This window comes from Marmota monax, unplaced genomic scaffold, assembly GCF_021218885.2.
Source record: "Marmota monax isolate L192 unplaced genomic scaffold, Marmota_monax_Labrador192_F-V1.1 WCK01_AAM20220418_F8-fsc00185, whole genome shotgun sequence".
In the NCBI taxonomy this organism is placed as follows: Eukaryota; Metazoa; Chordata; class Mammalia; order Rodentia; family Sciuridae; genus Marmota; species Marmota monax.
The window spans coordinates 2,597,154-2,621,405 of record NW_026693278.1 but is presented as its reverse complement, the minus strand read 5'-3'; the positions used below and the strand labels follow the sequence as shown (position 1 = coordinate 2,621,405).

Sequence of the window (24,252 nt, the reverse complement as noted above, 5' to 3'; positions counted from 1 at the left end):
AGGTATTATGATCTTTTTATTATAGGCAAGGAAATTAACACAAAGGGAATTTAAATAATTTGCTTACAATCCACAGGTAATGAGTGGTATATGTGGTGCATGAGATGGTGCTACTTATAACCTCCAGGTTCTGGAAACTTCTGGAAAGCAAAATAAGCAGAGATATATAAACATCTAGAAGTGGAGTCATAAGTTTATGATCCTGAAATCAGCCTGCCTAGGGCTCTAAGAGTCCAGGGTGAGGCAGGTTAAGGTGTCTCTACTTTTAGCAGGTGTATGGAACTCTCTATCTTGGCAGAAAAGAGAACCCAGTGGCCTGGGGTTTTACCTTTTCACAAGACTAGATGACATTAATGGATTGAGACAGAATGAACATCATTTTCTCATCTCCTGCTTAGGGTGAGGAAGGATTTCCGGTTTAGGCATCTCCCACTCCTTCCCTCCACAGCCCCTTGTTCTTTCCATCAGAAACACTAACAGTTTATCTACACACTCTGAAATGGGTCCACCTCTTCACTCGCTTTGGTCAACGGAACAAGGAAGAAGTGGTGTTGCCCGAGTGTCCTGGATGTTGGCCTCTGTGAGTGGCCCGGCAGCCTCTGATTTGGACTTCTGAGAGCCTGAGATCACCAGGCTGGGAAGATCCCCCTGTTGGGGGATGAAATGCTACATGGAGCAGGTTTCAGTGTGCCAGGGACAGCTCCAACTGCAGGTATATGAGAGGCCACCCAGAGCTCTCCAGCCCAAGGGGAGCCATTAGTTAACTGGGAATGAACCAGTTGTCCTGGGAGAGACCAGCAGATAAACCACCCTGCTTATTGATCTACAGAATCACAAGAAGTTGGGCCAGTTGGCTTCTCAGCAATCAATACCTAGAACACCTGCAGGAAGCAAAAGGGAGATCATGATTGGGTTTTGTCTACAGCACCTGTGCCTGGGAAGTTGTAAGATGCTCAGAGCACCCACTGACCCAGCTGGAAGGGTCACAGGCTGCAGGTGAGGGCCCTTTGTCATTTATCGTCCAACCAGGACTCTCCGGATGATTGAAGAGAGTTGCTTTCATACAGAGGATTGGCTGCAGCAGGGGTACCACCACAGGGCATTGTTTGGGCAGCAGTATGTGAAACCCTTGAAACCACGCTCTTGCTCTCCTGGCATTTATATCTCACTTCAAAAAGCAATTAAGATACGATCTAGTCCATACAAGGGGGACATATCCCATTGGCCAAGGCAGAGGTTGGGTGGATGATGGGAGATTAGATGGTACATCGTGATCGTCAGCCTGTCTAAATAATGAGACTTCAAACTGTGGGTGGGATCTGAATCAAGCCAACACAGTCACCAGACAATGACTTAACATGGATTCACAAACCCTATTTGGGACCAGAGCCAGCCTGTGATCAACTAGAAAATGAGGATGATGCTCAAAACGGATATAAAGGAGCCAAAGGGACAAGCAGTGTCCCTTATGTTGAGATTAATGATGGGCTCTGTGATGGCTAATTGTATGTGTCACCTTGTATTGGCCATGGGATGCCCAAATATCCAGTTGAATATTATGTCTGAATGTTTCTGGAGGAGATTAGCATTTAAATGGGTGGATCCTGCAAAGCAGATGGCCCTTTCCAAGATGGCTGGGTGTCGTCCAATCTGAAGAAGGCCACAATAGAACAAAGAGGTGGAGGCGAGGTGAATTCTCTCTCTCTGCCTGAACAGAGTCAATGGTCTTGCCCAGTCCTTGGATTGTACACTTACACCACAGGCACCCCTGTTCTCCAGCCTTCAAACTTGGGCTGGAATTTACATTACTGGTTTTTCCTGGGTCTCCCGCCTGCAAATGGCAAGTTGTGGAACTTCTTAGCATCCATGATTGTGTGAGTAGTTTCCTTCTCGTACATCTCTATCTGCATTTCTATTTATCTATCTATCCATCGATCCATCTATCCATTCACCCACCCACCTACCTACCTCCTAACGGTTTTATTTCTTTGGAAAATCCTGACCGATAGTCTCACTTTTCTGTTGTTAAAATGTCATTTCCTTTATGAAATGATGATAATAGAAGCGTTTAAAAGTTAAACATTAAAAATGTTAAAATGTTATTTTAAAATAAAATGTTTAAAAAATTTAAAATATTTTAAAATCATTTAAAATAATGTTCTTTTTAAGTGAATAAGCTTTTAGTCACTTTCAAAGAGTATCTGTGGCCTCCCTCCCTGCTATGCTCATCTGTACTCATTCTTCTTCACCCATCTCAGTTGTGGTAATCCCAATACTGTTTCCCCCAACGAAGTCCATGTCCTAATTCCCTAGAACCCAGGAGTAAGTCCATGGCAAAAGGGACTTGACATAGATGATTAAATTAAGGATCTTGTGGGACTGGGGTTGTAGTTCAGTGGTAGAGCGCTTCCCTAGCATGTGTGAGGCACTGGGTTTGATCCTCAGCACTACATGAAAATAAATAAATAAAGGTATTGTGTCCATCTACAACCAAAAAAAAAATTGAAAAATTAAAAAGGATCTTGCAATGAGGGATTATCCTGGATTGTCCAAGTGAGCCCAGTAAAAGTTAAAGGGTCTTTATAAGAGGCAAACAAGAAGGTCAGAGAGAGAGAAGGAGATGTGAAAAATGAAGGAAGGAAGAGAGAGAGACGGAGAGAGAATATGTAAAATGCTACATTTACTACATTACTACATTATTTGTTGGCTTTGAAGATGGAGAAGTGAACCATGAATCAAAGAATGCGGTTGACTTCTAAAAGTTGTAAAAAGCAAGGAGAGGGATTCTTCCCTGGAATTTCCAGAATGAACCAACTCTGCCAACATCTTGCTCCTAGCACAGTGATATTTGTATCAGTCTTTAGGCATCCAGAACCTGTAAGAGAATAAATTTGTGTTGTGTTAAGCCACTAAATTTATGATCATTTGTTATAGCAGCCTAAAGAAACTAATGCACTAGTCTCGTTGTTTATGAGCACAATAAGACTCCTTCTCACCCCATAGCCTTTGTCCTTGCTGATCCTGCTTCCTGAGTGCTCTCCATTCCCCTATCTGTGTGGCTTTCTCTCATACTTGGGGTCTTTAGTCAGATGTTACTCTCTCAACGAAGTTGTTCTTGTCTACTTTATTTAACATTATAATTCTTCCCCTGTACTGTGTTAACCCTTTTCCTGGTTCATTCTTTCCCCATAGCACATTTTACTTATTTGTCTTGCTTATTGTGTGTCTTTACTCAGTAGAACATGATCTCCACAAGGTCATGGCTTTACTACCTTATTTATTTATTTATTTTGTGCAGTGCTGTGGATGGAACCCAGGGCCACACACACATGCTAAGCAAGTGCTCTGTCACTGAGTTTTGTTCCTAACCTGGTCAGGGACTTTTGTATGGTTTATGTTCTGCTCTCTCCCAACACCTAAAAGAGTGCCAGCAAATTGTCATCATTCAATAAATGTTGGTTGAGTGAATGATGAATGAATGAATGACATCTGTTGAGGTCTTCCTATTCCTCTTTATAAAAAAATAATCAAATTATTTTAATCCCTATAATTTCCCTATGTCTCTTAAATGACTTTTATTGGTGTCGTTCATTGTTCAGAGAATACAGATTTATTGAGGACAAATCTAAAGTCAGCCACTTGCAAGATATGGAGGATTGCCACTTGGAGCAAGATGGGCAAGAGTCCCACTGTCTTGCAGCTAGAGTATAGGTGGGCATAGGAAAGGGGTTTAAGAAAAACAAATACTAAGTTGACAAGAAGGGTAAAGTTAATTTTATCTGCAAAAGCCTATGAAAGATAGGGGGCCTATTTAATCGTATTCCCAGGATAAGGTATTTGTATTCTTGAAGTTCAGCCAAGGCACAAGACACAGTTTATAATAGGTCTATGCTTTTAGTCAGTTATGAGAGATTGACATTTATCTAATCTCTGTCTAGTAGGGTTTTCCAGTCCGACGTCAGTAGTAATTATGTTCAATATCCGGAGAGAGGAATTGGACAATGTAGAGATTTGATGACATTTTTTCTGAGTTGTCCTTAGGGAACAGCCAATATGAATCAGATGCCTGAGTTTCTTGTATTATAAATGCAGTAGGGATGAAAAAACAGTTCTGAGGTTGGTGTGCTGAAGGCTTAGAGGGATGTTTTACAGCTTATAACATTTTTCAAGAAACACAATTAACTGACATGCCCAAGCATCATAGAAAAATGGTCTAAAATCAAATAGCAGAGAGGATAATTGCTATTTAAGTTCTAAAATTTTAGCTTTTCTTGTTAAAAGCTTTGTCTAGTGTCAAAGAAGGAAAAAAACCTCACAAACAGAAACTCCTTCACTTAGACTTGGAAGAAACGTTTGGAAAGCAATGGAGTCAGAATGAAGTTTCTACCAACCAGTTAAGATTTTCATTACATGTAAAATCTAACCAATGTACTTTGGTGAGTTCACAATCTCTTCAGGCTTAAATAAAGTTTTATATTTAATGTACTCACTGGGAATTTTCACATCATACAGTTATAACAGGTGGTTCTCCATCCAGGATGATTTTGTCCCCCAGGGGACATTTGGCCATGTCTGAGGACATCTTTGGTTGTGCAGTAATGGGTAGAGACCAGGAAAAAAAAAAAAAACAACACAGGATAAAGCCTCAACAACAAAGAATTATATGCCCCCAAAGGTTGATAGTGCTAAGAATGAGAATCCTTGAGTCACAAAGATGTTTTGTACTTATGTACTGGCTTTAGATTTTTTTCTTTCATGTTTGAAAAATTGAGACTTAATTCATATACCATAAGGTTCAGTCTCTGAAAGTGTACAATTCTGTGGTTTTTAACTGTGTTTATTCGGTTTGGTAAACATCACTGCCATCTAATTCCAGAACACTTCCATCACCCTCAAAAGAAACTCTACATGTCTATCAGAACGGACAAACTCCAGGACATTGACACCATCACATGCTTGAGGGAAGGAGCTACTGGGAATGCAAAATGCCACAGTCCCTTTGGAAGACAGTTTGGCAGTTCCTTATAGAACTAAACATACTCTCACCCTAAAATCCATCCATCGCTTTCCTTGATATTTACCCAAAGGAGTTGAAAATGTATGTCCACACAAAACCCTGCAAGCAAATAGATATAGCAGCTTTCTTCACGATTGTCAAAACTTGGAGGCAAACCAGATGTCCTTCTGTAGGTGAACCAATAAACTGTGGAACATGCAGACAATAGACTGTTATTCAGAGATAAAAGGAAAGGTAATATCAAGTCATAAAGAGACATGGAGGGACCTTAAATACATATTGCTAAATCAAAGAATCCTGTCTAAGAAGGCTGCCTACTGTATGATACCAATGATAATGATATTCTGGAAAATAAAAGGATGGAAAGATCGTTGTTTGGACAGGGGTTAGGAGGGAGGGTAGGATGAATAGATGGAGCACACGGAATTTTTAGGGCTGTGAAAATACTCTCTGTGATCCTATGATGGTGGATACATGTTATTATACATTTGTTCAAACCTACAGAGTGTGCACCATTAGGAGAGCACCCTGTCGTCAACTCTGGACTTTGGGTATTTAAAAATGTTCTTTTATTGAGTTCTTCACCTCCAAGATTCTTCATTGGTTCTTTTTTTTTTTTTGAGGCACTGGGGATCGAACGAAGTGGTGCTTAACCACTGAGCCACATCCCCAGCCCCTTTTCTTTCGTTCTTTCTTTTTTCTTTTCTTTTTTTTTTTCTTTTTTTGAGATTCAACCAAGAGATTTTATTGGGGGGCTGCCTGAAGGAGAGGCAGAGAGCAGAGAGAGAAGAGGAGGAGGTCAGAGGACAGAGAGAAGAGAGAAGAGATTATTTTTTATTTCAAGACAGGGTCTTGCTAAGTTGCTTAGGGCCTCACTAAGTTACTAAGGCTGGCTTTGAACTTGTGATCCTCCTGCCTCAGCTTCCCAAGACTCCGGGGTTACAGGCGTGCGCCACTGTGCCCGGCTTCATTGGCTCTTTTTAATGACTTCCATCTCTTTGAATGAATTTCTCATTCGCATCACAAGTTGTCTTCTTCATGTCATTGAATTGCCCGTCTGCATTCACGTTTCCTTAAAATCTTTCTTCTGAATTCTTTGTCAGACAATTTGTCAATTTCCTTTTCTCTGGGGTCTGTTGCTACAGAGATTTATTGTGTTTCTTTGGAGACATCTTTCTTTCCTTTTTTTCCCCCTCTTTTTGGGATGGTGTCTCGCTATGTTTTTCAGGCTAGCTCTTAAGTCCTGGGCTCAAGTGATCCTCCTTCCTCAGCCTCTTGAACAGCTAGGACTGCAGGCCCACACAGCGGCACCCATCTAAATTGTAAGGATTCTTTTTACATTCTGGACACTCGTCTCTTTATTAGATATATGATTTACAAATAATTTCTCCCAGTCTGTGAATTGCTGGCTTTAGATTTTAAGAAGCATTTTCACATGTACCACATGTTTTTGGTACCAAGGATTGAACTCAGGGGCACTCAACCCTGAGTCACAACCTCAGCCCTATTTTGTATTTTATTTAGAGACAGGGTCTCACTGAATTGCTTTGCTGAGGCTGGCTTTGAACTCATGATCTTTCTGCCTCTGCCTCATAAGCTACTGTGATTACAGGGGTGCACTATCTTATGAGCTCTTAGTTCTTAAGTCTTACAATAGCTAGGCATAAACTTAGGCCCAAAGGAGAGAATCAAAAGTTAGTTCATTCATGAATTCAATAATTGATTGAGGGTTTACAAAGCTGATCGTTGGTAGGCTAGAAAGAAGTTGGAATAAGTGTCTAGAATTGACTTCCATTTGTGTTTAAAATCTCTACTTAAGCCAGGGGTAGGGGTATGTGCTTGTAATCTCAGCAACTTAGGAGGCTGAGGCAGGAGGATAGCAAGTTTGAGGCCAGCTCAGCAAATTAGCAAGATTCTTGTAATTTAGTGAGACCCTATTTCAAAATGAAAAAAAAAAAAAAAAAGAGAGAGAGAGAGCTTGGGTTGTAGTTCAGTGGTAAAGTGCCCCTGGGTTCAATCTCCATTATCAAAAAATCCTCCCAAACCTCTACTTAATGGAGCATCATTGAAGTAAAAGAAGGGAAAGAAGAGAAAGGGAGAAAAGAAAGAGGAGAGGAAACCAAGTCTCATGTCCCTTGCTTGGGCGTATTGCTTGGAAATCTTTTCCTTTCTCATACTTATCTTCATGTAAGTCTCCAATTATGAAAATTAGTGTTAAGGCCTAGCTCTTGTTTAAGCATCACACAACCCATACCAAAAAGTATGGGTTGGCCATCACTGTCTTGGATCTCATCTTGGCAGATCACAGGACAAAGGCTGGAAAGCCCATTTTAAGGTCTTTAGGTAACTTTGTATTTGTACCAGATAAGAGTGGGTTCTCCCCACAGGTGATGCTTGCTAACAAAGTCTTGATGATGAGCCTGGTGTGCTGACTGCATGCCTGTAATCCCAGCTACTCAGGAGGCTGAGGCAGGGGGATCAGGCAAGTTCAAGGCCAGCTTGGGTAACTTAAAGAGACCCCGTCTCAAAATAAAAATATAAAAAGAGGGACTGGGAACGTGACTTAGTAGTGGAGCACTTGTATGTACAAGGCTCTGGGTTCTGTTCCCATCAATATACACACACACACACACACACACACACAATCTATATATAGGGCTGAGGATGCTACTCAGTGGTAGAGTACCACTGGGTTCAATCTCCAAGCCAGATTGCCAGTGTATTAAATCACAATGGGGCTGGAGGCATAACTCAGTGGTAGAGCCCTTGCTTGGCATGTGTGAGGCCCTGGGTACCACCCCTAGCACAGAAAAAGAAAAAGAAAAAAATTGCAATGAATAATACACTGTGACATTTGGTGAATAGTCTCTAGGCAGGTGGTTCCTGATACTGGTTGCTCAGTGAAGTCATTTGGGGAGTTTAAAAATCTCTCCATACCCAAGATTGGCCCCAGAACAGTGAAATGAGGCTCTCCAGGGGTGGGGGCCAGGCGTCACATTTTTTTAAAGCTCCCAGGTGATCCCCATGTGAATCACCACTCCAGGTGTATTCCTATGAGAAACCAAATTGTAATCAAATGAGGTTGAAGCTAGATTTTATCACAGTCTGTAAATCCTTGTAAATATCTATTCTGTGCTTGGTGCTGGGATAAACAAAAGCAGAAGTCAGACCAGCTTGGTGGTTGTTGAAATGGGCCTTAGAATGAAGGAGCTCATCCAGTTCAAGTCCTGCCTCTAGCACTTACCAGTATGTGACAATTTCTTGAAGCTTAAATTTCTCTTTTGGTTAAATGAAGGTGCTACTATTAATGCCTATTTTAAGGGCTGGCTTGAGAATCATATCAGATATATAATGTTTTCTAAATTTTGATTTTTTTAGTTTTATCTACCTACCTCCCAAATACTGTATATTAACATTTTCTTTACTGATTCAATATCAATAGTTTCCTTTTTTTTTAAAGATAGAGTGAGAGAGGGAGGGAGGGAGGGAGAGAGAAAATTTTTAATATTTATTTTTTAGTTTTCGGCGGACACAACATCTTTGTTTGTATGTGGTGCTGAGGATAGAACCTGGGCCGCACGCATGCCAGGCAAGCGCGCTACCGCTTGAGCCACATCCCCAGCCCCAATGGTTTCTTTTTAAATATTGTCTTTAACCTCACCCCAAGTGATATCATCTATACCTGGTTTGATGAACTGGCTATAGTTTTTACTAACACAGGCAAAATATATAATTTAAATATGCAATTTAAAACATAAATGACATTAGTATGCCACCTGAAAATGTCTCTTCTACCATTGATGAGGAAAACAGAGAAAGTCTAGGATGTGGCTTGTCCTTACAAAACAATCAGCTCATGGTAGTTATTTTTATTACTTAGAAGTTATTTGCGGCTAAATTAGCTTGAGGAACTCTTCATTGCTGCCTGAATCCATTTTCTGTAGCTCTAACAAAATAACTGAGACTGGATAATTTATACATATATAAAAAAAGGTTGATTTGGTTTCCAATTCTGAAGGCTAGGAAGTCCGAGAACATGGTGCTGGTAACTCCTCGGCATCTGGTGAGGGCCTTCTTGCTGCATTGTAAACATGGCAGAGGGCATTAGTAGTGAGATAGAGCAAGAGTCCCAGCTCCGGTCTCCATTTCTCTTATAAATGACGTCATGGGATGCCAATCTCATGGCCTCATCTAATACTAATTAATCCTGCATTAGCTTTCTGCTACTGCAAACAAACAAAAACAAAACAAAACAACAACAACAAAACAACCCTGAGAAAAACAAAGGAGGGAAAGTTTATTTTGCCTCCTGGTTTTAAAGGTTTCAGTGCATGGCTGGCTGGCTCTACCGATTTTAGGCCTATCATGACGCAGAATATCAGGGCAGAAGGACCTGAAGGGAGAAAGCTATGCATTTCATGACAACCAAGAAGCAGAGACAGCAAGCAAGGAAGGGACTGGGGACAAGATACATCATTCCAGGTAAGGTCCCCAGTGACATACTTCCTCCAACCAGGCCCCACCTCCTACGGTTTCCACCACCTCCCAAGAGTCCACTCAATCATGAAGCCACCAATGGGTTGATCCACTGATGGAATCAGATGCATCAGATGCCGTCGCTTCCCAGAAGCCTCGCTGGTGAGCACTGCTGCCTTGGGAACTGAACCTTCACCACGTGAGCCTTGGGGAGACCTTGCAGATCCCAACTCTAGTAATTACTAAAGGCTCCACCATCCACGTACCATGGAGGGCGGGGGTTAAGTTTCCAGGAAGTGACGTTAGGGGAGGGACAGGTTTAAGCCATAGCACTTGCCAAGGGAACCTGAATAGCTTTGTCTCTTTGTATCTAGCATGCCAATGCTTAACATTCCAGCAAGACTAGTTTGAGTCTGGCGGCCATTCCTCTTATCTCTAGAAGGTTTCTTGGCACAACTCTGCTTGAGCCGCCTCCCAGCTGAAGGCTCTGAGGACAATTCCATCTCCTTTATTTTCAAGTTTCAGGTGAGGGTTTTTGCTTTCACATACCATTTTCTCTCCTTTTGATTACGACAGCACTCTGTACCCTACCCTATCCCAGGAATTTATTACAGTTTTCCACAATAGTTTGCTTATTTCTCCGCTAACCTTGACTTTTCAACAATAGACAAGAAGGGCATCATTTTCATTTTGGTCCCCCCCAGTGGTTGGCACCATAATTTTTTTTAAATAAATGAAAGAATATCCTAATATCCTTCATTAATAATCAGTGATGATGGTGTTCTTCCCAAGTTTCTGTCACAGTAATCATGGACTCACGTTTAGCAAATGATTGGTTGTTGCTTCATTCTGTGCAAGAACAAACATGAAGTCTCTGTTTTCTTGTCAGCCTAGTTTTAAGGATAAGTTTTTTTCATTTGGCAGCATTTTTTTTTGAGGGGGCATACTGGGGATTAAACTCAGGGGCACTTAACCACTGAGCCACACCCCCAACACTTTTTGATATTTTATTCAGAGACAGGGTCTTATTGAGTTGCTTAGGGCCTCACTAAGTTGCTGAGGCTGGCTTTGAACTTGTGATCCTCCTGCCTCAGCCTCTCAAGTCATTGGGATTATAGTTGGGCACCACTGCACCTGGCTTTTGGCAGCATCTTATCCCTTTAGTCTCAACACAGTTAATCTTGGTCCTTTCTCTCTGTCTCTCCCTATAAACATTTTTTGCTTTATGTTTCTTTATTCTTTTAATCTATTGTTTATTCCCTATCTTGTTCCACAAAGGATTTGCAGACACCAATAATTATTCTAATGGGAAAGTAGTAGGATATGTAGTCTGGATTCAGGGCAGTACAAAATGGTGCTATTAACATAAATTTGAATTTAGGATGAACTAGTTGAAAGATTCTGGCAAAGGCTTCTATTTGTGATATCTGGATACTAACAAGTTTGACTAGATGAGAAAAATAAGCAGATACATTTACTAAATTAGCTTTCATAGTTTCTGAGATTTCTTTGTATCTAGTTGGGCTTCAGCTGTCTACAATCTACATCTCCACTCAGCTGGACAGCCCAAAACCTTGGTTAACCTCCTCCCGTAGAAGGTTTAGAAGCATTCCTCATTTTGATTTTTTTTCTGGACAGGGTCAACCTCTGCAAGAAGAGGCTGGAAGAATTTCTAATGCCCACTGAAATGCAGGTTTTGTGTAGAAGAAAGGAATGTGGAGTTAGTCCAGGTGTTGCCAACCCAGCCCCACTATCTAAAGCTGCAAGCCCCAAGATTAATCACTCCATTTCTCAGTTTCCCTACATATAGAATGTAGATTACAGTGAAATAAGATTTTTGATTTTAAAAGGTGGGGGGGGCTTTATAAATAGTAACTATCATTATTATCCTGAGAACAAGAAGAAAGTCATGTTTGGGAAAAAAGTGTGTATTAAGCACTTTTGCTTTGGTTTTGCTCCTGTATATATGAGTGTGAGTGTGTGTGTGTGTGTGTGTGTGTCTGTGTGTGTGTATGAGAAAGAGAGGGACTGAGGAGACATCTATATTTTATCTAGTTCAAGGATTAGAAGACTACAGGAAAGACTGCCATATATATATGTGCGTGTATGTGTGGGTGCATGTGCATATGTTCTGTTTGTATATATAAATACTTATACAAATATATGTATTTATATACATATATTTACATATACAAACAGAACATAAGCACATGCACCCACACATACTTTAATCATTATAAAACAAATCCATATTATCACCACTCAGGTTAGGAAATAGACCATAGCAGCATTTCTTGACACCCTGAAAGGTCTCCATCTCAGCCTCAGGTATCTATTCTTCTGAATTTTGGCTTTCTTTATGGTTCTACCACCTGTATGTACATCCCTCACAACATTGCTTTGTTTCATCTGCTTCTGAAATTTATATTAATGGAATCCTACTTTGGATTGTCTTCTTTCACTTGGCATTGTTTTGAGACTCATTATGTCATTGTGATTAGCTGTAATCTATTCCCTTTCATTGCTGTGTGAAAACATTGCAATATAAAAATTTATCCTTCCTAATGTTGTTGGGCATTTGGGCTGCTTCCAGTTTTTTTTTTTTTTTGGTCATGATATTGTCAATACTATTTTGCATTGTGTATTTTTGTACACCTCACATGGAGTACATACAGGAGTTTCTCTTAAGGTAGAGAAAATATTCCCAAGAATAGTCATAAAGTGCACAAACCTTCCTTGCTAGCAAATAGTGAAGAGTGCCAAACACTTTTTTTCGGAGTTTTACCAATTTACACTCCCACTCCCATCAGTTATGTGTAAGTGGGACTCCACATCTTCGCAAATACTGTCAGAATTTTTTTTTTCCTAGTCTTGTTTTTCATTTTTCCTGATTACAATTGAGATGGGGGCTCCTCTCATCCACTGAACATTTGAATTTCTTCTTTGGTGAAGTCTGCCTATTTAATGATCTTGTCTCGAATTTATTTAAAAATACCCTTTCAGGCTGTCTCAACGACCTTCACCAACTTGTTGTAGGACAGTCAGCCCAGAGGTGCAGCAAGCCAGGCAGGCGGAAGATCAAGCTCAAAGCTTTTGCGGCCTCAGCTGTAGTGCAGAAAGGGTTTGTTTCACAAAGTAACAAGTAACTTCGACTATAGCCCTGTGTGCGGGACCAGAAGTCCAGGAGAGGGGCCTTTCTCCTCACAGGTGGCCCTGAGAGAGAAGACAGCGCCCTCCTAAGCCACCTCCCCGAGGGATCCGACAAACAGAAGTGTCCCTAAACACGACAAACTGCGTAACCGCCAATTTCAAACTTCCGAGACCGGCCCTGCCCGGTTTGACCTTCCCCCTTTCCTATTGGTCACAAGTCAAAGGAAGAAGCAATTTGATTGGCTCTTCTTTCGACTTCCTCTGTCCCTTTAAGGACTTGGGCGGGGCCTGGTTGAGACGCTCCTGTCTATCATAGGTTTGCGCGCAATGATTGGTCCAGGCACGGCTGAGCCCCGCCTGCGCCGTTCCCCGGGTTCAAACGCTGCGGCGGGAGTCGCGGGGCGCAGGCTTGCAGGGTCGGCTGTGGGTGAGTCTTGACCCCCGCCCCAATTCTTCACCCAGCTCTGTCAGGCCAGGGGAAGGGTCACCTCCACCCGTACCAATCCCGGCTTTCCCTTCCGCGGCGGGGAGGGCGGTGGTTCCACTTCCTGGGCTTGCCGGGGGCCGCGAGGGCGCGCCCGGGCTGACAGGGCACGCGCCCACCCTCCACGGGAGCCCAAGGGTCTGCCCCGCGGTGCCTGGGGAAGTGGGGCTTGTTCCTCTCATAAACGTCACAGTCTGCTTCCTGTCAGCATTCCTCCCCGAATTGTTCTCTCCAGTGGAGTCTTCAGCTCTTCATTATCTGTGTGACCACAACAATTTACTTACCCTCTCTGTTCCAGTGTCTCCATACTCTCATCATCTTTTCCTTTCCACCTCTCACTGCTTCAGCCCCAATGCCTTTCCTGCTGTTGTCGAAGGAGGCCAGGACCTGCCTCAGGACCACTGCCCTGGCTGTTCCCTCTGCCAGGGATACTGTGCCTTTCTTCTCCGGATGACAGCAAGGCTTGCTGGTCACCCCCTTCAGGTCTTGGTTTAAATGCTACCTTGTCAGTGAAGTTTATCCAGATTGCACTTAGAAAAAAAAAATGCACCACTTCTTCTTCCCCACTCTCATTGTCCCCTACCTTGCTCATTAAAACAAAAGACAGCACTTCCCATCTTTCAACATCAATGTAATTTGCTTATGTCAGTTATTCATGTAATAACTATTTATTCTCAATCACTACGTGTTAGTTTATGTGTGTGCCGACTGTGTGGGGACAGAAATCCCTGCCTACGTTGAGCTTGTATTCAAAGGAGTGGCAGGGGGGCAGATAATTAACACATTTATAAGTAAGAGTGTGTCAGAGAAATGTATCCCTTCCTGTTACAGGTTGTCTTTTCCTCCCTGTGGCCAGACTGAGCTTCCTAAAACTGGGAGAGTGGCCGATTTTCATCTCCCCGTCCCTGAGAGCTTGAGGGAGATGAGGATTTCTCAAGCCCTTCCTGCTCAAAATGTCACTGCATACTTGACCTTTTCTCATATCCCTTCAGCACCAGTGAGGAGATGCTGAAGTTCAAGTATGGATCACGGAATACACAGGATGCTGGTGCCATTGAGCCCATTGCCAGCCGGGCCTCCAGGCTGAATCTCTTCTTCCAGGTAACAAGTTTCCTGCCAATAGTGCTCACCTGTGTTATTGCCTTAGCAGTTCTTTACCATTCACCTTTGCTGTTTTTTTCATAGGACCGAGGTTAATATTTTAAGAGAAATCCAATTTGATATTTTTTATGTAACGATTGTATTGGAAAAAGGATCCACTGTGCAGTGGGTAGATAGCTGAACTTGCCCTTGAGAAATTTTTTTTTTTTAAATCATTTCTCACACTTTCACTTCTGTTCTAAACTTCATCCTTTTATTAAAGAAAGCAGAACAAATGAACAAAGGCACTCTTTTTTTAACCAAAGTTTCTGTAGGTCTAATCTTTTTTCATTTGAGGGATGTTTGCTTTTTAGATTTAAAAAGGAAAGCCAGTTTTGATAAGTACTACACCTGTGTAATTCCCATCCTTCTCAAGATATATAACACTTCCTTCATCCCAGAAGTGTTGAAACTTAATGTCATGAAGATATTTCCAAGTAGATATTTAATCCTTTTGTTTCTGGTATATATGGAATGCTGGTGAAGTAGGAATCCTTATTTGACTGATGTATTCACAAGCCCAGAGAACAGACAGTGGTAAAGATTTTAGATTTGAATCCTCCTACCAGCCAGCACTTGTTAGCTTTGTTTCTTTGCATGGGTCAATGACCTTCTTTGGATCTGCTCTTTAAAACAGGAGGCACCTAATCACAGTTCTTGTGAGGATTAAATAAGATAATCCATATAGAGCACTTAGCACCTTGCCTGGCTTTTGGTAAGCCCTTTATAAATGGTAACTATAGTTCATCCCAAGTGTGGCATAGTATAGTTATAGTCACGATACATGTCTGTTAACAGAATTATAATTAGGTATATATGTGGGATACCTAAATGATGGTGAATAGTAATATGTTCTTGCTAACCTTTTCTTCCATAAAATATTAGTGTTGGGGATTTCCATACAGATCAGAGTAGAATTAGATTAGAAGATTAGGTTGTTCTGTGGGTCCATCCGCATCATTTTTAAATCATGAGATATTTTTCACAAATGTGTGATCTGTCTCTAATCTTAGATGGTGGAAGTGCTGTTACTTTTAAGCCTTTTTTTTTTTTTTTTTTTTAACTTCAACCTGTCCCCTACTTATTACAAAATAACTTAATGGCCCATAATGTGATGACTTTATAGTAGCTGTAGCTTCTGCAGTGTTGGGCACAGGACTAGCATGTTCCTTATTATCTCACTTCAGCCTCATAACAGAGGTAAGGACTATACTTATTTATACTTAAAAAAAATGAGAAAATAAATATAGAGGTAGACAAGGACTTACCCAAGATCATGCAGCTTGTAAGTGGTAGAGTCAGTCTTCATCTTGGATCTGATTCTAGAGGCTGCTCACAGAAATGCTGGGCCATGCTTCTAGTACATATCAGGGTTTATTAAGTGTATCTTACATTTAAGTGTCATTATATCAGTAAGGATTGTAAGTAAACCCTCAGTTCATCTCTCTCTCTCTCTCTCTCTCTTTGTGGTGCTGGGGATTGAAACCAGGGCCTTATGCATGCAGGGTCTCTTTTTAATGCTGAGTGTCTCAGTCTTGTTTTCTGTTGCTATAGCATAATGCCTGAAGAAAGACATTCATAAAGAAAAGGTTTATTTAGCACAGTTTGGGATATTCAAGAGTATAGCATGAACTTATGCTTGGCTCTGGTGAGGGCCTCCTGGTGGATGGTGTCACAAAGGTGGGATGACATGAATAAGATAGGAAGCCAGAGACCCAGGGAGGGACAAATTTGCTCTTTTTTATAGCAGCATGCTCTCATAGTTCAGAGGGTGAAAAAAGCATTAATCCTTCCAAAAGACAGAATCCCTTTCCACTAGTCCTCACCTCTTAAAGCTTCACCTCTTTAACACTGTCACACTAGGGACCAAGTCTTCAACACAGGAACCCTTGGGGGACATCTAGACCATAGCAAGATCCCCTCCTGCTGCCAGGAAAGGTATTATTGCAAGTGTAGCATGCATCTGACATTTGCCTTGTTCTTTTCTCATACTGTGCTATTTTATTGAGGTTTAGATACAGTATCGAGTTTGTTTTCCATTCAGGTGAGTACTCTGGACAATCTCACAGTTTTTCTTGTTTCCCTCCACTCAACCCTGCTTCCCAGACTGTTCTCAGTCCGTCTTGGCAGATTTCCAGACCCAGAAAAGTTCCACAAATTGTTAGGCAGACTTAGGTTTGCCAAGTCAGGATGTGAAAAAACCAAAAGAAAAGCCTGCTCTCCTCTTTTTTATTTTCTAAAGAAAGGGCATCATAAGAAATACCAAGAGGGGAAGAGCAGCATCTCAGAAAAAAAGGACCATTTAAAAATTTGAATATGTTTCGCTTTATGAAAGAGATGTCACCTGGGGCTTGTTTCATTGCATTTCATTGTGGGCTGTTGAAAATCTTGGTCAGAATTGGTACTGTTTGGCAACCCTTGGTCTAGTTGGCCTAAATTCATTAGGAACAGAAGAAAACAAAGAATCTTATTTTTCTGAGTTAGTGGCAACTATTAGTAAATGTGGCCCAGCTTTCCAAACCCAACCAAACTCTGAATCTCTTGGAAGACTTGTTAGAAAACAGATTTTAAGCTAGAATATAGAAAATTTTAATTCGGGAGGTTGGGGATAAGACCAGAGAATCTTTTTTTTTTTTCTTTTTCTCTTTCATTTCTTTTCTTTTTTTCATTAACTATCTCTCCAGTTCTCTAGAAAGAACTCAAATGCAGCCATTCTGTTCATCTTGTCCAGTGCTGTAGGACAAACCACTCACAAAGTTTAAAGCCACAGGGTCTTACTTTTTCTCAGCATTCTGTGGGTTGGTTAGACTCAATGAAGTGCTTCTTTTACTCCACCCTGTGACATCAGCTGGGGTCCCATCTGGGACTGGAAAATCTGGGTGCCAACTGCTGGCTGGGGTACCTCAGTCTTCCTTCCCTCGTATGGCTTCTCTTCTTCATGAAGTCTTTCATTACTCAGTAGTCTAACCCAGGATTCTTAATTTTTTTCTGTAAATAATAAAATATTTATATTTTATGGGCTGTATAACACTGTCTTTGGGGACCAGGCACTGGGTATGAAGGGGTCAAGTATGTAGTGAACTCTGGAGCATATCCACTGCCAAGAGGTGGGTAGCTTCATTCAGCTCCCAAGCAGTGTCACCGGGCAGGAACATGGGGCAGTGTTGGTAGATCCATCAATTTCAAGAGAAGCCAGACATTCTCTTTTCGTGTGTGTGTGTGTGTGTGTGTGAGAGAGAGAGAGAGAGAGAGAGAGAGATCCTGATTTTTAAATATTGGCAGATAATTCAAATTATTTTAAACAGTACAGGCCAAACAAAACATGTCTGTGGGCTAGACACAGTCTGCCAGTTTGTAACTGTTCCTCCTGATCATGAATAAATTCGGCTTATAGTCACTCCGTGCGCACTACTCTAAATGAATTAAACTACTCTGAATGAATTAAAGAAATTGAAGTTTGTCAAATGCCGAATGTTTTCTCTGATATAAGGAGGCTGACTCATAGTGGGGTAGGGAGGGGGGAGCATGGGAGGAATAGATGAATTCTAGATAGGACAAGGGGAAGGGAGGGGGCAGGGGATTAGCAAGGTGGTGGAATGTGATGGACATCATTATCCAAAGTACATGTATGAAGACACGAATTGGGTGTCAACATACTTTATATATAAACAGAGATATGAAAAATTGGGGTATATATGTGTAATAAGAATTGTAATGCAAAAAAACTAAAAACAAAAAAACAAAGTACATGTATAAAGACATGAATTAGCATGAACATACTTTGTATACAAAGAAAAATTGTGCTCTATATGTGTAATAAGAATTGTAATGCATTCCCCTATCATGTATTTAAAAAAATAAAATCAATTTAAAAAAAAAGAAATTGAAGTTTGTATTAACAGACTCTGGGCACACATACTGTAGAGACACAGAAAAGGGTCAGAACAGGCACGTCCAGAGTAAGTGTTCCCAGGAGCCTCAGACCATTAAGAATGAAGGACCTTGTTTTTGAGAAGGAATCTTGCTATGTTGCCCAGGCTGGTCTTGAACTCGTGGTCCTTCTGCCTCAGCCCCTCAAATAGCTGGGATTAAGGTGCATGCCACTGTTCCTGGGTCAGCACCCTTTCTTATTTGTGACATGCTTGTGACGTTTTTTTCTTTCCAGCTGCTAGCAAGAGAAACCCACAGTAATGGAATTGTGCAAGTGATGATGACTGTCAATTGCTGCTGCTTTATAGAATGAAGCCCCCAAATTGTGCTGGTAGTGTGTCGTGAGCAGTTAGTTGAGTTGGTGGCTTGTAATTTACTGTGTGGATGTTATTGATCAAAACTTTTCGTTATTGACAGTGTCTCCATCTGCTGTTGGCTGTTTTTAGGGGAAACCACCCTTTATGACTCAACAGCAGATGTCTCCTCTTTCCCGAGAAGGGATATTAGATGCCCTCTTTGTTCTCTTTGAAGAATGCAGTCAGCCTGCTCTGATGAAGATTAAGCACGTGAGCAACTTCGTCCGGAAGTGTAAGTAAGGAACTTTTTCTCAAAAACTGTCCTGATATAGAACGCTAGAACAATGCCGCAGGTGGAATGAGAGAGTGGTTGGTGGTAGTGGGTTAAAAACTCTGGTCTGAATAAGACAGACCCAGACTTATGTTCCTCTTGTTGGAGCTGGGAGATCAAGTAAGTCAAGTTTCTTGGTTGTGAGTAACAGAAACTCGATTTGAAGATTGAATGTATTGACCATGAAACTCGGAAATCCAGAGACGAGTCAAACTTCAGGCATAGCTGGTTCTAGGAACCTCAGTGATGTCCCCTGATCCATTAGTTATAGGAGACACAGTGCTTATGGGCCCATGGTATTTAAGAGATTTGTTTTAACTAGCTTCATTTAATCTCAAATCATAAAAAAATGCATATAGTAATGATTCTAGACTATGGCCTTTATTTTATTTTTTAATTTTTTTGTGCTGGGTATTGAACCGAGGGCCTTGTTCATGCTAACAAAATGCTTTATCAATGAACCATACCTCCAGCTCCCTGGATTGAATTCTTTATATCAGTGTAGTCATAAAATGTAACTTGTTGTTATAAATGTAATTTTATTTTATTTCTTTTTATGGAGAAGGGGCTGGTGAAGGCAAAAGAGCCTGAGGGCCTTTCAGAGTCATAAACTAGCCCTGCCTTCACCCTGGTTCACACTTTGCTCAGCTTCCCTGTGGTGGGGAAGTGCCTCAGTGGTTGCTCTGTCTCAGTTTTATGTTCTTTTAGTTTATACCAATGTTTTCAACCAGTGGTGATTTTACCCTGCAGGCTCTCTTGGTAGTATCTGGAGACACTTTTTGTTGTCATAACTAGGGGCATCTAATGGGTGAGTCAGAGATGCGGCTAAATATCCTACAGTGCACAGGATGGGCCCCTTCAGCACAGAACTTTCTGGCCCACAGTGTCAATAGTGCCAAATTTGAGAATCCCTGCCTTTTACAACATTGCCGTGTTACCTACCACTCTAAACTTGAGTGGCTTAAAGCAATAGTCATCATATTACCTCTCATGAGTGTGTGGGCTGACTGGACTCAGCTGGAGATTCCTCTGCTCTGTGAGACACTGGCCAAGATTGCAGTCATCTGGGGCTCTCCTGGGCGGGGAATGTTCAAGATGGCTCACTTAGTGTCTGGCTCCCTGCTGGAAGGCTGGGCTCAGCTGTGACTCTGAGATGAACTCACTCTCTTTTTCTCCATCCATCCCCATGAAGTTTCAGCACCTCCCTTATGTGGCCTCTACATCAGAGGTCAGGGAGCTGAAGTCTGTGATGCGCAAAGCTTTCCTGAGACACGCCATGCCTGCATGTTTCTGTATTGCCTGTGGCCGCTGTCACACCACAACAGCATTTGAGGATTTGGGACAGAGATCAAATGGCTTGCAAAGCCTAAGCCAATTACTCTCTGGTCCTTTAAGAAAAGGCTTTACTGGGCTGAGGTTGTGGCTCAGTGGTAGAGCGCTTGCCTAGCATGAGCGAGGCACTGGGTTCGATCCTCAACACCACATTAAAAAAATAATAAAATTATAAAAAAGAATATTAAAAGAAAAATGAAAAAGTGCCGCAGTCTGGCTGGGCACAATCAGGAGCCACTTGTCAAAAGAAACTAACTTTATTTTTAGAACCACACACGCCAAACAAAACAGCCTCTCAGGAAAAACCCTCAGAGCCTCAACTGCCACCACCGGCTTTCCACAAGCCTCTCTCTCCCACACAAGCTTCTCTCCACCTCCCACAATCCTCCTGCTCTTGAGGCCGATTGGCTGGGTCACGTGGGCGGAGCCAAAAAAGTCCCCCAATGAGCAGCTCCGTGGTCTGAAAGGGCAGGGAAACAGCCCAATGAGCATCACCGAAGAGGAGCCAATCAGCTAGATGTTGCTGGGGCCAAGGAGCCAATCAGCTAGATGTTGCTGGGGCCGCTGTGAGCCAATCATCAGCCGGCAGCTGGAAGTTTGCTGGCAGCTGGAAGTTTGCTGGGGCCCCTTGGGCTGTGGCTCTCAACATCTCCCCCTCTCTGTTTAAACAACAAGCATGTGGCTTAGGGACCGTGCCTGCCTTAGGTTGTCCAATAGTACATATGGTCCTTAGGTTGGTACCATTGCAATTGGATCTTACCCGTCACTGACTACCGGTCCAGTATACAGCCACACCTGTGGAGAGGTCTTTGTACCAGCGGGGGGGTGAGGTTCTTTGCCTCACCTCTGTTGGCCCCCAAATTTTAGCTGGACGATCATGACAAGCAGAAGGGAGGAAGATACACCAAGCCAATTGACGGCTCCTTTTGGAAAAATTGTACCACCAATGACATCATCAGCAAAAATACCCCAACACTACCACAAGTCGCTGCACCAACAGATAGTTCACAATGCATACAGGTGAGCTCACAATGTGTCCAGGCAAGTTCTGCAAGCAGTTCAGTGATGGCTATTGTAGAAGCTGTAGATTGGTTTTATCTTTGACTTCACCAGCACTGGGATGAAGATAGGAATTCTGGCAATAATGGCTAAAGAAAAAATTATGTAACATTACAGAAGGCACTAAAAGAAAACAATTTTCTTAACAATTTACATTATCTTTAAGAGAATTATTAAATATAATGAAAAGGAAAGGTGAAAGTAAACAAACAGATCTGTTAACCTTCTTTTTTGTTTACATATTAAAACAATCCTCAACAGTTGTTTACCCAATTTAAATTAAACCATATAAATCACGTGAAAAAAAAAATATTTGGATTCATTTTATCATGAGCGCTCATCATATATGATATATGGACATACGTACATTCAAACATATAACACAAAACACAAGTGTGCACACATAATATAATACATACAACACATAACATTATAGTAAAGGCCTTATAACTTTTTACAGGTGAAATCTCCATTGCAATGCTTAAAAACTGTATAGTCAAAAAATAGAACTGATCAGCAAAACATTAACCTAGGTCTGTATGAGCTCAAAAAACAAAATAGAACTTCATGATATGGCAAAGGGCAATAATAAAATAGATATTGAAAAAAGCATCCTGGTTCTGTTGCAGATGTAAGAATAGCCAAACTGGAGTTTTGGATATCAGTTGTTATGGATTTGAGCCAAATCATCTTCTTTTTGGTCTGTAGAAATCGCTTTAGTTAATCTTTCTGGAATCCAAATCGGCTGCTGTTCTCCCTGTGGAAACACATAAACAGACCCCCGACTCCAGACAATCACTGGGTCAGGACCTTGGTTAATCTCTCTGGAATCCAAATCGGCTGCTGTTCTCCCTGTGGAAACACACAAACAGATCCCTGACTCCAGACAATTACTGGGTCAGGACCTTTCCATTGTCCTGTTAGAATATCCTTCCAAAGTACCTTGGGCTTATGCACATTTTTTGGACACATATGCCTTTCCGCAGCACTAAGTCCTGATGAATCCAAATTTAAAAAGTTTAGAGTAAAAAGGGTTATTTTAAGTTTATCTTTGGGGAATATATACCCCTTCCCAATTCCTTCTTTTTGCTTTAATAAGTACATTTTAATAGTTTGATGAGCTCTTTCAACTATGCCTTGTCCCTGTGGATTGTATGGGATTCCTGTTATATGAGTAATGCCAAATGTTGAGCAAAATTGTTTAAAAGAGGTAGAAGTATAACCAGGGGCATTATCTGTTTTTAACTGTTTTGGAACACCCACAGTGGCAAAATTTTGTAAGCAATGAGCTATAACATCTTTAGTTTTTTCTCCGGCATGAAGGGAGCCCATCAGAAATCCAGAAGAAGTATCAACTGTAACATGCAAATATTTTAATTTTCCAAATTCTGGCAAGTGTGTGACGTCCATCTGCCAAATATGGTTAGGTATCAATCCTCTAGGATTGACTCCAAGATTAACTTGTGGTAAAAAGGTCACACAATTTTGACATTGTTTTATTATTTGTCTAGCTTGTTCCTTAGTTATTTTAAAACGCTTTTGTAAAGTATTAGCATTGACATGGAACTTTTTATGAAAATTTATAGCTTCTTCTAGTGTAGAGAAAATAAGTATGTCATGTGTAGTTTTATCTGCTAAATCATTGCCCAAACTAAGGGCTCCAGGCCATCCTGTATGTGCCCTGATATGTCCTATAAAGAATGGTTCTTTTCTGTCCCAGATTAGACTTTGTATAGTGGAAAGCAAAGAGAAAACAGTAGAAGAAGGGGAAATCCTACCAGCATCTTCAAGAGATACTATAGCATTAACTACATACTGACTATCAGAAAATAAATTAAATACAGAATCTTTAAACATCACAAAAGCTTGTAAAACTGCATTAAGCTCTACCTTTTGAGCTGATTGTTTGGGTACTAAAAATGTAAAAGTTTGATCAGGGGTAACCACTGCTGCTGTACCATTATTTGACCCATCAGTGAATATATTTGGAGCATTCATGATAGGTGTTTTTCTTGTCATTTTTGGAAAAATTACAGGATGCAATGACCAAAAAGACAATAAAGGATTAGATGGTAAGTGGTTATCAAATGAAACATTAGATTTGCACATGATTATTGCCCAAGTATTTAAGTCATTAGCTAACTCATCAATTTGATTCATAGTATATGGAGTAATAATTTTATTGGGAGAAATTCCAAACACTCCCTTTGCTGCTTTTATTCCTTTGAGTATTAATTGTCTTACAGCCTCAGGATACCTAGTAAGAATAGTGTTAGGAGAATAAGATAAATGTATCCATAATAATGGACCTTCTTGCCAAAATACTCCTGTAGGAATATTTTTTGTTGGTAGTACAATAAATAATAAAGGCAAACTTATATCAATTCTATCCAAATGCATATTTTCCATATATGTTTCAATGATTTTTAATGCCTTTCTTGCTTCAGGCGTTAACATTCGGGGTGAATTTGGATCTGATGGACCTTTTAGGATATCAAATAAAGGTCCCAACTCTCCTGTTGGTATACCTAAATAAGGTCTTATCCAATTTATGTCTCCTAATAACTTTTGAAAGTCATTAAGTGATTTGAGTTGATCTACTCGTATTTGAATTTTTGGTGGACGGACCATGGTTGAGGATAATAGAACTCCTAAATAATTAATTGGAAAATTTAATTGTACTTTATCTATTGCTATCTCTAGATTATAATTTTTTAATAAGTTTGTAAGTGTGGCATAACATTCTAGCAATGTGTTTTTATCTTTGTGTGCTAATAATACATCATCCATATAGTGAAATATTTGTAGTTCAGGATTTTGATTTCTAAGTGGCTGGATTACTTTGTTAACATAAATTTGACACATAGTTCGGCTGTTAGCCATCCCTTGAGGGAGTACTTTCCATTCATATCTCTGATCAGGACCTTCATGATTCAGTGCAGGGATAGTAAATGCAAAACGTGGACTATCCTCAGGATGAATTGGAATTGAAAAAAAACAATCTTTAATATCTATAACTAAAACATACCAGGTTTTT

At 40.9% G+C, this 24,252-nt stretch overlaps 1 protein-coding gene across 10 annotated transcripts in view; it reads left to right on the top strand.

Annotated features, from left to right (window-relative positions):
* The first annotated feature begins 9,997 nt into the window (after positions 1-9,997).
* Positions 9,998-24,252, top strand: part of Cit (citron rho-interacting serine/threonine kinase) — a 165,395-nt gene continuing 151,140 nt past the window's right edge. For 9 of the 10 annotated variants that reach the window (XM_046456420.1, XM_046456419.1, XM_046456425.1 and 6 more), the window contains exons 1-3: positions 13,020-13,070; positions 14,120-14,228; positions 18,644-18,785. In XM_046456420.1, the coding sequence (XP_046312376.1) occupies positions 14,133-14,228; positions 18,644-18,785 (238 nt within the window). In that variant the 5' untranslated portion in view covers positions 13,020-13,070; positions 14,120-14,132. Of the gene's footprint in view, positions 10,019-13,019; positions 13,071-14,119; positions 14,229-18,643; positions 18,786-24,252 lie in introns of those variants that run through there. The other variant, XM_058583162.1, reaches the window with a different exon arrangement.